Below are 13,608 nucleotides of genomic sequence, written 5' to 3' on the forward strand. Positions count from 1 at the left end.
AGTAGCTAAAAAGAAGAATCTTGCACTTCTAAGTTGATCCGTTCTAGTTACATTGCAAATTTAGAAAACAGGCCCTGCAAAAATAAGCACTTTTGGTCGCAACAATCTCACACACACAAAAAAAAACTGTGAAATCCTGGAGGAAGTGCTATATGCAAGCTGTATTAGAGTATGATGCAAGTAGCAATACTCTCAGCTCTGTAGTATGGCAGTACAGGGTCATTAATCATTTAAACCTTTCTGTCCAGATCATAGTGCACTGCAGCTGTGGAATATATAATGCACTGAGCTGATACATTCACACACACACACACACGCAAGAAAAAACTATGACCTTGCCTGCTTAACCCCAAGCCAGTGAATGCCACAGCATAATAACTGAGGGTTTTGACCTAAAACACATTTTTAACCTTTTTTTTAAACACGTAGTAAAATCTATGTTTAACTAAAAGTCTCCTGCAAAGCAGAAATCCGTCTCATTATTGTAGGTCTGACCATCAGAATGATCTCGGTTGAAGACGAATGTAATTTGTGATCTCCTCAACCATGTTCCTGAACCTGACAGCTCAACTCTGCAGCTTGCTTTTGGGAATTTAGCCACTGTTGAACCCACAGAGCTTCTGCGTTCCATGCAAATCCTTAAAGCCATGTAACGTCTTTCTTTCTTTTTTTTTTTATGTTAATTTTATGGCTAAACCTTCTGGTTTGCTCTGTTTTTATGGTGATTCCGTCCTGAAATGTATATTGGGAAGGATGGGGACAAAAACCAAAGCTGTTGTTTGCATCCATTTGTTCGTTTCACATGTGTATTTGTTTTAAAAATAAATCACGGATGTACGCAACTCGGCTGCGGGTTTAGAAGTAATCTGACCCAATCCGCGGCATACGCGATGCAACAGCTTGTGCAATGCGATGCTGCCCGGGCAGAGGCACTGTATCACTGGATATGAGGTCAGTTTTGATGGAGAGTTTAACCCAGCCATGGTTAAGGTATGGAGAGACTGCATTATCTAAAGCATGTGCTTTAGTCCAAAAGCAGATGGACATGCAAAGTGCAATCCGCATGAGCAGCTGAGGTCTGAGAACTGTTTGACTTGTAGATCTGAAAGTGCAGGCAGCGGATTAGAAAAAGCAGAAGTGCACGCATCTTGAAATTAGACAAGTCGCTTGTTTTCCCCATTTAACCTTCAGCTACTTTTACTGTCCGATATAAGGGAAGTGAAACAAATGAACCTCTGTTCTACTAATTACACGGGAGTACAAAAATAACCCGAGTATTCTGTCATGTGGAAATTACAAAAGATCCGAATCTTTTCCATACGATACGCTTCATATAGCTGCATATCAACTTTATTAGAACTCTATTAGAAGGTCAATTAGATGACACAGCGAGGAAAGAAGCGGCACGTTCCGAGCAGTCACGCTTTCTGCTAGAAAAAGATAGAGGAACGGCAGCAGAGGAGTGCGGGGCGGGAGCGTGCAGAGGCAGAGCTTAAAATGGATGCCAGACAGTTGAGGTGAGTAAGAGGAGTGGTTAGGAGACAGGCGCCGGCAGCTGCAGGAGTTAAACTGAGAGAGAGAGAGAGAGAGAGAGAGAGAGACAGAGAGAGAGAGAGAGAGAGAGAGAGAGAGAGAGAGAGAGAGAGAGAGAGAGAGAGAGCATGGCTTAAGAGCAAAATAATTAGGTTAAGTATCTGTAATCCCCTTAGCCTACTCCTGCGCTGCAGTCTCCATTCACAAAAACCTCCAGTGTCCTGAGTCCACATGGAAACATACAGTTACAACATCGTGTGTTAGTGTACAACAAACTGATTCTTTATTTATTCTCTACCAGATCTAGTCTGACCAAATACTAAAATCACTAAAAAAAAAAAAGACGACTAAATAAGACGGTGTGTTCAAGTAAGCACTAAAACATGTTCCAGGGAAACCAAAAAGCCCTCCACATTAAGAAGATTTTCCTGTAGTGAAATGAAAGGCTATGTTCACTCATACAGCAATTTTATGGCAAGTAAGCGTTCCTAATTCTGGTTGCCATGGTAATAGTGATCATCAGCGAGTGGCGTAAATGGTGTTTCAAATCAGTTTCTTGCCACTAAAATGAAATGGGGTTTATATCTAAAATTTGCCCGTTTATATGATCGTAGATGAAAGAGAAGCAGTGTGTGTGTGTGCTACTTTCTTCACTCCTGACGTTATTCTCTGCACCAAGTCGCTCCATATTTGCACAAAGTTAAGTGTTTCTCAACTTTGTCAGCTCGCCAGACAAGCGCTCATCCGATGTCACCAGCTCTCAGTGAAATGAACGCTCTGTGCTTACTTTGTGGCTGCGAGTCGCTATACAGGTGCTGGTCAGATAATTAGAATATCATCAAAAAGTTGATTTATTTCACTAATTCCATTCAAAAAGTGAAACTTGTACATTATATTCATTCATTACACACAGACTGATATATTTCAAATGTTTCGTGTGAATTGTGAACATGAAAAGTATGAGCATGTACATCACTCAATACTTAGTTGGGGCTCCTTTTGCCTGAATTACTGCAGCAATGCGGCGTGGCATGGAGTCGATCAGTCTGTGGCACTGCCCCCATAGATTTTCTATGGTCTTAAGGTCAGGCGAATTTGCTGGCCAATTAAGAACAGGGATCCCATGGTCCTTAAACCAGGTACTGGTAGCTTTGGCACTGTGTGCAGGTGCTGAGTCCTGTTGGAAAATGAAATCTGCAGCTCCATAAAGTTGGTCAGCAGTAGGGTTGCAAAATTCCGGGAATTTTCAAGGCTGGAAACTTTCCATGGGAATTACCGGGAATATATGGGAATTAACGGGAATATATGGGAATAAACTGGGAATTTAAAAAAAAAATTCAGAGTTGCCTATAACAAGGAACTTAAATGTAGTTTAAAAAAATCTTGCAGCAAAATTTTGTTTAAAAGAACAAGACTTAATGCAATTTAAGTTAATGCACACAGCACACTGCTTACTGGAGGGCCATTGAGGCCAAACCCCCTGCATTTACTTGCATTCTTCCATAACATGCACAGTAACACTTTATTTTAGGGTCATTTAAATAGTTGCTTATTATCATGAATATTAATAGATTATTGCCTATTTATTAGTACTTATTAAGCACATATTAATGCCTTATTCTGCATTACCTTATTCTACATTCTTAATTGTACCCAATACCTAAACTTAAGTACCTTACTAACTCTTAATAAGCAGTAAATTAGGAGTGTTACCACATGCACAGATTATTTGATGACCCCCCTCACACACTCACTACCCCCTGAAATTAAAAAAACCTTCCATATATCACTTAAGGAGGGGATTCACCTCCATTTTCCAGGCCTTGACTACCACAGAAGTAGAGACCTAATAAGCTTGAGAAAAAAATGCTTAATTTTACATTTTGATTGGGACTTTTTTAGAAGTGCAAGGGTGGGGGGTGCTTTCATTTTACAGCAATCATAGGGAAAATATGTTTATTACAATTAAGTTTATGTTTATTATAAGCATAAGTTGTAAGTTCTACTTACAATTAAATCAGTCAAGACTGATTGTTGTATATGTTTGTATATGATATAGTTAAATTCCCGTAAATTCCCATAACTTCCCGTAAAGTTTCCAATTTGGAATATTCCCAAAATTCCCCAGATTAAGTTCCCGTGGAAAGTTTCCGGAAATTTACCATAGTACCATGTACCATAGAAACAATAAATCTTTACGAGCAGTGCTATAATGAACTATAGCCTGAGCTGTGTGGTTGTAGCAAGATTAAAACAGGACCCAATGTGTTGTTATACAAAAATAATCCGGAAAATGAGTCTGCAGCTTATTGTCTTCCAGTAATACCATGTCCTATCCAAAAGTGTTTTATAAAACGAACAAACAAATATTTTAGTAAATTACAAAAACCATGATTTAATTATCAAATAAGTAAAGGTCCTAATTTTTTCCCCATTGTCTTTTCTCGCTGATTTAGTCTTGGCCCATTCCCACACACCAGTCAGCTCTCTTGTATCATACAACAACTACCACCTGAGACTCATGCTGCCAGTGTTTAGAACTGATGCTCGTGTTACATCACAGGGTGGTGTAACACACTTACATGGAACACAGTGCATGTAACCTCCATGATTGGCTAACGTCCCTGTGATTGACACTACTTTCAGAGCTGCTGTTACAGAAGACTCATCAGCACCTACTGACTAATCCGATCAAACAATGACAGCATTGTGGTACAAAAAAAATAAACACTTTCTAACAAATCAAAAGTAAAGTTTATTGCTGCTAGGAAAAAGGTGCACAGCACAAATGGTTTCTTATTTTATTTTATTATTTTTCCTGCATTTCTGACAAAGCCAGACTCGGATAAATCTAATCTACGTGAACAGACAACCTGAGCTGAGTAAGCGAGGCAAGGACAGATGGTACTTACTGCTAAATAAGACGTCTGTGAGATTACAAGTTAATAAAGCAAGATAAGCATGAGATTATACGCTTACGGACACGGCCTAATCCGTTATGCCTATGTGCTTTTTTATACACGCAGGCTTGCCAGAGCATTCAAGCTGGCTAAGCAGGTCTTTGTAATGATAATAAAGAAGTCATTTCTTTATGAAAGGTTCAAGCTCCATTGTGGTAAACACTGAAGCCTCAATGTGACTTATCCTCTTTGCGAATGTATATTTCACTTCTCGCTGTCCTAGACTGCCAATTATAGACGGATTTGTACCACGCAGGACCTTTTCACATGGCAGAACTAGCCTGAGTTGGCCTGGGAGGTAAAGGGGAAATCAGGACAAGTTGTATGTGTACATTAATGTCGCACAACAGCGTGGAAACAGCGATAAGGGTGCAGGCGAGTCAGACAAGTGCAAAGTCCACAAGCTCAGAAAGGCACTGGAGACGAGTCAGGACCTGCAGAGGTGTTACTGTAAATGACACACCGCTCTGTGCAGCAGTGTGTGTGTGTGCCTGTGTGTGAAAGAGAGCCTTTACGATGACCAGCCATTCCCACATATCACTCTGCTCACCTCTACACAACCACGTGCCTATCTGCCATCACCAAGCCCTGAACACCAGCTGCTTTTTTCTTGTCCTATTACCTGCAATAGGTCTTCTGTTTGCTTGTTGCTTGTTTTCTTCTGTTTAAATATCGGATGCTGAGCTTGGACGACTAATTATGGCTTTCCCAGTTCTTTCGCCATGTCCACAAGTGGCCGTTCCCTCAACTGGTGACGTCAGCTTGGTGTAATGGTTTAAATGAGTAAGGGCATAACAATGAGAGCACTCTGAGCGAGACGTTCCACCTAAAAACAACACAGACACGTAGAGGCGGACGCTTGTGCAAGTAAGTGCTAAGATTAGCTGCAGCATTTAATATGTAGACAATGGCCAAGGAAGAATATCATACCCCTGCCCACAATCAATCCCTGTATCTGAAATACCTTACCCAGCACATGCACAAAGTGCATTATGGGTATGCAGTGGACACTATGGTTATGTTTTTTTTGCACGTTTTTCTGTCCATCGCCAAAAACCTTTTTGTTATTAATGCTCTATAACCAAACCCGAATCACTAATGGTTAAATGAGTGGATTTAAACAAAATTTGAGTGAGTTTTTTTTTTTCTCACTGACCCCATCCCCCTTTTCCACATGTGTACAAAAAGCTCTGCCCCCAAACTTATGGCAGTTCAACAAGCATTAACATGCTCATCTGTGTCCCTATTCTGTTTGCCAGAATTCTCTGCCATTTTGTAGTATAAATAGTGAGCAGTGAAAATTCCAGCTAGAGGAAGTGCACTTCAAGTAGCCGAGAAGATGATGTGCGGAACGTTAGACACTTCATGCACTCAAAAGTCACAGGTTTGCTCGTGTGGCAGAAGACGGATGGGGCTAAACGGTGCTGATGATGGATGAGAACATTTTTATTAAGGCGGCCAACAACATTTAAATGAGCCCGTGTTGGGTAATTTATTTTTTAAAATCAAAAATATTCACTGCTGATTCTTTGACGCCGTCGAAGCTTGAATCATCTGACCTCATCTGCCGTAGATTGATGAACTGTACGCTTCCGGTTAGTAAACTACCATTAATGTTCCATTTGAGACAATATTACCCTTCTAAAATTCACACAGCAGACAGTAGACTACAATACACATACTGTAATTACACAGTATATAGTGCATCATTACAAAAAAAAACCAACACACAACTCTACAGTTGGCAATGACTGTCGACACGACTCTCTCAAGAGCATCTGGACCTTCAACTGCTTGAAAGCCAAGTTGCAAATCACAACATATAAAAAGACAAAGTTTCCCAAGCAATGATTTATAAGGATGTGAAGGAGTAGCGGGAACGTAATGATAAAATATGTAATAAAAGATCATAAACAAATGTACATTCCAGACCAGAAGGCGAGTTTCTAATTTTTTCCCCGACCATGTGGTCTGAAACAATGGCATAAAGTATTACTTGTTTACATTTATTATTTTCCACATTATCTCAACCTCCTGATCTGATCCCGGCACTGAGCTTTGACAAGGCCGCGGTCCACGTAGTGTAGTGTGAAGTGAAACAGAACAAACTGCCTCTCACACACACACACACACTCTTCATGCTCCTGCCATACCCCATAATCTTTTACACTGCAACGCTTTACACACACACAATAATGTATTGAACAATACGAGTATTGCATCCCATCCTGAAGGGCTAGTGTGAGAGAAAAGGACGTGAAGGCAGAAAACAGAAAGCTTGTGAGATCTTAACTGCAGTCTGAATGTGCAGGAGCAAAAGGTCAGTCTGGTCAATCAGGACATGCATTTCCTGTGGGTGTGTTAAGCTGCAGCCTGAATCATTACCATAATGACAAGTGGAAGCACAGGACAGGAAACACAGGCCTACAGTAGCTGTGACTGAGGGGGAAACAAAATGTGCACAAACTAACAAAACATTAGTGTAGAGTTCTGGGCTATAAATCTACAGCAAAGTGCTTCTTCGAGGCTAGTTATCTAGCATGAAGTTGCATTGAAATCTCTCGTTTTCTGTCGTTATAATTATTATTATTATTATTAACTACGTTACATGTGAATATATTCACATAAGAAGCTCATTTCTGGGTTTCTGTTTATTCTCTCACTTCTAGCTGAATGAACGTTGTCTGTCCCTTCAGTGTGACTAGTGAGATGATCAACAGCTACAAAACGGCAAACACACGAACTTTAAACATTTCGTGTTGTGTTTAATACAAGCGACTGAGTGAAATATGCCATGATGCAAGAAGGCATTAAAGAAAACGACGTGTTATAACAAGGCCGTATGTAAAGCGAGGTTAGCCTGAGGCTCGGTACCGAAGGGTTCAGCAGCTTTAATAAGATTTTACACAAAGTCTGAACGCTATAACGTGTTAAAATGAGCTGTCGTGTTGTTGGTCGGTGGAGAGAAGAGCACATGAACACACAGGAACGTCAGGCTTTAACGCTAGTTTGCTAACTGCGCCAGAGTGAATAAGCACTTACCTGTGCAGACCTCTTGTTTTGCTCAGGGGGAGAAAAGTGCCGATTCCTCTTCACTCGGCTCCTCGGTTTAAAGCAAACTAAACGCAAATAAGAACGAATCGATTCTATAACCAGCTGCGTCCCATCATCGGTTTGTCTCAGGAGCTTTTTTCCGCCGTTGATTTAGACCAAGTTTACTTCTGTTCCCAGCTGTCGGTTTCCTCAGTAAATTTGTGCGGCTTTCGGTAGCAGAGCGATGTAGATTTTGAGGAGAAAAGGACGAAAGCGAAGTAGGAAGCGTGAGGCGAACTTGCTAGCGGCTGGTAGGCAGCAGGCGAGGCGGGGAGCGGGGGGGGTGTGGGAGGGAAGAAGGGACAGAGGGGGTGTGGGAGGGAGGAAGGAAGGCACAGAGGGGGTGTAGGTGGGAGAGGGGGTGTAGGTGGGAGAGGGGGTGTAGGTGGGAGGGGGGGTGTAGGTGGGAGGGGGGGTGTAGGTGGGAGGGAGGGAGGAAGGGACAGAGGGGGTGTGGGTGGGAGGGAGGGCGGGAGGGAGGGAGGAAGGGACAGAGGGGGTGTGGGAGGGAGGGAGGGAGGGACAGAGGGGGTGTGGGAGGGAGGGAGGGACAGAGGGGGTGTGGGAGGGAGGGAGGGAGGGACAGAGGGGTGTGGGAGGGAGGGAGGGAGGGACAGAGGGGTGTGGGAGGGAGGGAGGCACAGAGCGGGTGGGGGTGGGAGGGAGGGACGGAGGGGGTGTGGGAGGGAGGGAGGGACAGAGGGGGTGTGGGAGGGAGGGAGGAAGGGACAGAGGGGGTGTGGGAGGGAGGGAGGGAGGGAGGAAGGGACAGAGGGGGTGTGGGAGGGAGGGAGGGAGGGAGGAAGGGACAGAGGGGGTGTGGGAGGGAGGGAGGGAGGGAGGAAGGGACAGAGGGGGTGTGGGAGGGAGGGAGGGAGGGAGGAAGGGACAGAGGGGGTGTGGGAGGGAGGGAGGAAGGAAGGGACAGAGGGGGTGTGGGAGGGAGGGAGGAAGGGACAGAGGGGGTGTGGGAGGGAGGGAGGAAGGGACAGAGGGGGTGTGGGAGGGAGGGAGGAAGGGAGAGGGGGTGTGGGAGGGAGGGAGGGACAGAGGGGGTGTGGGAGGGAGGGAGGGAGGGAGGGAGGGAGGGAGGGAGGGAGGCAGGAAGGGACAGAGGGGGTGTGGGAGGGAGGGAGGGAGGGAGGGAGGGAGGGAGGGACAGAGGGGGTGTGGGTGGGAGGGAGGGAGGGAGGGAGGGACAGAGGGGGTGAGGGAGGGAGGGACAGAGGGGGTGTGGGAGGGAGAGAGGGACAGAGGGAGAGAGGGACAGAGGGAGGGAGGGAGGGAGGGAGGGGGTGTGGGAGGGAGGGAGGGAGGGGGTGTGGGAGGGAGGGAGGGAGGGGGTGTGGGAGGGAGGGAGGGAGGGAGGGAGGGACAGAGGGGGTGTGGGAGGGAGGAAGGGGGTGTGGGAGGGAGGGAGAGGGGGGTGTAGGAGGGAGGGAGAGGGGGGGGTGTAGGAGGGAGGGAGAGGGGGGGTGTAGGAGGGAGGGAGAGGGGGGTGTAGGAGGGAGGGAGAGGGGGGGTGGAGGAGGGAGGGAGAGGGGGGTGTGGGAGGGAGGGAGAGGGGGGTGTGGGAGGGAGGGAGGGAGAGAGAGGTGAGGGAGAGGGGGGGGAGGGAGGGAGGGGGGTGGGTGTGGGAGGGAGGGGGGTGGGTGTGGGAGGGAGGGGGGTGTGGGAGGGGGGGGTGTGGGTGGGAGGGAGGGAGAGAGGGGGGGGGAGGGAGGGGAGGGAGGGAGGGGGGGGGCAAAGTGTGCATGGGGTAGTGCACTTACTGTGTGCACTTCACTTCCTCCATTTTAGGGGGAATCCCAAGTCCTATTTGAACGACAAAAAGCCAGTTGCGAGGGTGGAGTCGGTGAAGCTCAAGGAAAAGCAACTCCTCACAAAATATACAACAAAATATCAAGATTCAAGTGTTTTGCATCATCATTCAATGTCATCTCGTTTATTCGCTTCTTTTTACCACAATAACGCACGTGTCTACAATGTACTCTACATGTAGTTCAGTGTTTACTGATTTACTAACTCGACTAAAACAGTATTTTGTGTGTAGAACGGAACGGAACGGAACGGAACGGAACGGAACGGAACGGAAGGTCAAACACACAAACGTCAAAACAGCTTTAATTCAACTAACACGTTTGTTTACTTTAGAAATCGCTCCTAAACGGTGTCTTGACTGACACGTTGGTGCCATCTGTTGTTGATAAAGAGAACTGCAGCTATTTATCTTTTACAGATGATGGGGCTGTGTCTCAAATAATTAAGGCTGGTTTTACATTTCCAGCATTTGGCAGATACCCTTTACATTATCTCTTTTTATACATACATATATATATATATATATATATATATATATATATATATATATATATATATATATATATATATATATATATATATATACACACACAACTGAGTAATTGGGAGTTAAGGACCTTCCTAAGGGGCCCAACAGGGGCAGCTTGGTGGATCTGGGATTGATCTCACAACCTTCTGATCAGTAGCCAACACCTTAAGCACTAGTCTACCACATGCCTGGCTGCATGACCTAGTGACCTGATTCTGTGAATTCACACACATGCTGTTATTTGAATTTTTAAGGTAAAGTTCACGCCGCCTTCTAGCTAGATTTTTTTTTAAACCAAACCTAAAATACTGCCATTTGTTGCTAAAAATTGTAATGAGAACATAATTTGTACTTACCTTTTTGGCACAAGGAAACAAATGTTGTTAGGGAATTGCTAGGAAAGATTGTCTAGAGACGTTGACAAGACAAACCAAAATATAATCCCCAAATATCAGTGTCCACATACCAAAGCTACAATTAATATCAAAATTTATTTGAGTAGCAACAAATTGCATTCAGTTAACAGCATATTCACACATTTATCTGTTCGGACAATTTATAATATAGCTTATGTTAGGAATTACAAATAATGTGATTTGCTACAAGATTTTATATTGAAGCCAGAGGCTACATAATCAGTACAGTAAGAATTCTAGAAAATATCACACCGCCACCTACAATCAAATGTCGTAGTGAAAGTTCAAATAAAAAAGTAACCATAAAGAAAGAAATCTCTTTGATTCAATAGCATTATTAACAACATAAATTCAGTTACGGATCTTAAGGTACACTGGTACATAGGGACGATTGCAGTGCGCATGGATTTTGTGCGGCATTTAAAAAAAAAGGGCAGACACCAGCAAAATTCACTCAGGTCCTACTTGTGTCTATCCAACACCAAAAAAAACACCACTTTTCCGATCTGTTAATCTAGAACATGAATTTAATGTTCTGGGGTTTGAAGTAGAAGTTGCTTGGCATTGCTTGGCAACCTAGTGGAAATCTAGGAAAGTCTGCAATTCCACCCATTTTTTTATTCAGTGCCCAATGGGTCATCACCATTGCTCAACATTGACCAAATAGTCCTCTATGGTTTCGTTCTCATCATCGTCCTCCCACCAAGGATCTTCCGAATCCATTCCTGTATCATCTTCCAACATTTTCCCTGTCCCATCCTGTTTTGGCTCAGCAAGCCTAGTGGCTAAGGACTGCCTCATTTGTGTTGGGGTTTTAGTGGGTTTAGTGCCCTTTACCCCTGTCCAGTGTGGCACTTTGGCACGCATCCTACGTCTCTCCTGCTGGCGTCGTTGGCGAGCCTGGCGTCGCTCCTTCTGCCTTGCATACTGGAAACGCTGCAAGAAGAGGTCGCGAGCGTACTCGTACAGCTCTACATCCCAGCCGTTGAGTTCACGGATGCGCTGCTGTATCTCGGGTGCCACATCAACGCTGGCGGCACGTGTGCCGTTAAGCTGTGTGAAGGGTGCAATGAAGGCCAGGCGGAAGGTACGCTCAAACAAATACTGTGTCTTGCGTTGGTACTCAGTCAGGCCAAAGAAAGCCATGCGTCTGAGGTTGCGCTTGGCACTTTCTAGTAACACGGAGCCACGCTGCTGATCGTTCATGACTGATGCATTGTAGCAGCCTACGAGGCTCAGGTCAGCCAGCATACGAGTCTGTCGATTGTTGGCCAAGTTGTAAGGGCACGCCATGAACTCAGCTAGTGAGCAACCTGACCAGTCATCACCCATATAGCAGCTGGGGAGCTCTGCCAGAGTAGGCGCCCGGCCATCACACATGTGCAGCGAGGCTTTCCATGTGGCTCCACGCTGCACGTGACGCCACTCGCTCAGGTAGCGTGACACTGGATCTCGGAGGATCGTAATGTAGTAATAGTTCCTGTTGAGAGAGAGAAAAATAAATTAATAAAAATTGGGTTGACTGGAGGAGTACAGGAATATCTTCATAAAGGTGGCTGCTAGGCTTGTGGAATATAAGGATTTCATGATTTCTACAGTACACAATATTAAGCAGATTATATTATTAAACAATCATAAAATTACCACACTAGCCAACCTTTATGCAATTTGTGAACGAGTTAAGCATTAAGAGCTATCCATCAAAATTAGTCCAAAGTTGCATTGTTTTTCTTCCTAATTAAAACAGATAATACTCTCAAGTATTAACTGCACCCTTACTGAATATGGAAAATAATTTCATTAATGTAAAATCAAGTGGGACACAAGTGTGTGTCTACATCATACCAAAAAGGATAAAAGGATATCAGCCATGACATGACTGAAGCAATTGCTACTGAATCAGTCTGAGAAGGGTTATATGGCCTTCTCCAAACAGTTTGAATTCATCATTCTACAGGGAGAAAGTGGTGGTATTCTTTTGGCTGCTCATTGTTCGAAGTCGCCACAATGGATCGTTTGGTCTGCATATTTGATTTAGCATGGCATTTACGCCCGATTCCTGATGCAACCCTCCCGTTTTATTGGCTTGGGACCGGCGCTGAGTGCTAACTCCTCGGCGGCTGGGTTAGTTCTTTGAGAGAGCACGCACAGGATCCTGCCGCTGGACCAACAGGGGACCCATTCCTCAGGGAGAAGTATTGTTTACGAATGGAGAGCCTTCAAGACAGTTGCTAATCTTTCCATGAGTAAGCACCCCAGCAGATTCAGCTCAAGGTCAGTCCATTTAATGCTCAGAGATATAAACACAAAAGCTAGATCATGTGACATACAGGCCCCCAAAATATATTAATACATACGTTTATGGTCATGACAGTTAAATGTTTGAGCAAGAATGAATTTCACAGAAAGGTAGCACAATTGTTGATTAGGAAACAAACCTAGAATTGAAGGATGGTGTACTTTGTTTTTTTCATTGATTGTATGTATGACAAAGTTAACATTAGATGCATATAGAGTTAATTAACATCAGTTAATTATATTTATTAGGCAACTTACTAGAATGTTCCATCTGATGGCAAAGTGTGGCATGTTGGTATCATGCCAAATGAAAAGAAACAAAAAGGACAACCATTTGATTAAATATGCTGTTTTTCACATTCAGAAACTTTGAGCAGAAGACATTGTTAGAAGTGCCGCGTCAAGCAAGCAAGCAGCTCCTGACTTCATGCAACCTTTGGAATTAGACAGCTGAAGCTAGCTTGAAATTCCAAATCTAAACATATTCACTAGAACATGTGAGTGTCTCTTTTTTTTTTACAAACTTGACAACCTTTATATCCTGTTTCCATCTCTAAAGATTAGGTGAAATTAATGTCCTCCTGATCTAAAGACTTGATGCTCAGGCAAAGTGCACCAGCTAGTAGATAACGCCATATTTACGCTCTCCCTAAACAAGGTGCTCTGAGCTGCACAAGTGACCATAAAGTGCTTTGAAAGGAACATCATGAGCCACTATACAGCTCTCCAGTTTCCCTACCCAAACTATGCATCTGATTATTCCAGATCTTATGTCATTCCCCTGGCCCTGGCACATCTTTATATAAAAGAGACATTTGTGAGACAATGGAATGTATTGACTTTAGATATACTCGACTTTTCCATAGAAATCTACAGGTAAATTGACCTTGCCTGAGTGATGCAGTTCCCAGCGCATCTGTGCCGAGTCCACTGCTGTTCACAAAGCTGACTCACAACT

General features: G+C 44.2%; 2 protein-coding genes across 19 annotated transcripts in view; both read right to left on the reverse strand.

The window, feature by feature from the left end:
• The window catches only part of mbnl3 (muscleblind-like splicing regulator 3), a 43,182-nt gene extending 35,319 nt beyond the window's left edge, over window positions 1-7,863 (reverse strand). For all 18 annotated transcript variants that reach the window (XR_009649348.1, XM_060884587.1, XM_060884580.1 and 15 more), the window contains exon 1: window positions 7,536-7,863. The gene's annotated coding sequence lies outside the window, so the exon portion shown is untranslated. The remainder of the gene's footprint in view (window positions 1-7,535) is intronic.
• Window positions 7,864-10,408: 2,545 nt separating this feature from the next.
• The window catches only part of hs6st2 (heparan sulfate 6-O-sulfotransferase 2), an 11,132-nt gene continuing 7,932 nt past the window's right edge, over window positions 10,409-13,608 (reverse strand). Inside the window, exon 2 of the mRNA XM_060885141.1 lies at window positions 10,409-11,832. Within this exon, the coding sequence (XP_060741124.1) occupies window positions 10,992-11,832 (841 nt within the window). The 3' untranslated portion in view covers window positions 10,409-10,991. The remainder of the gene's footprint in view (window positions 11,833-13,608) is intronic.

The sequence above is a fragment of the Tachysurus vachellii genome, chromosome 13 (assembly GCF_030014155.1).
Source record: "Tachysurus vachellii isolate PV-2020 chromosome 13, HZAU_Pvac_v1, whole genome shotgun sequence".
Lineage (NCBI taxonomy): Eukaryota > Metazoa > Chordata > Actinopteri > Siluriformes > Bagridae > Tachysurus > Tachysurus vachellii.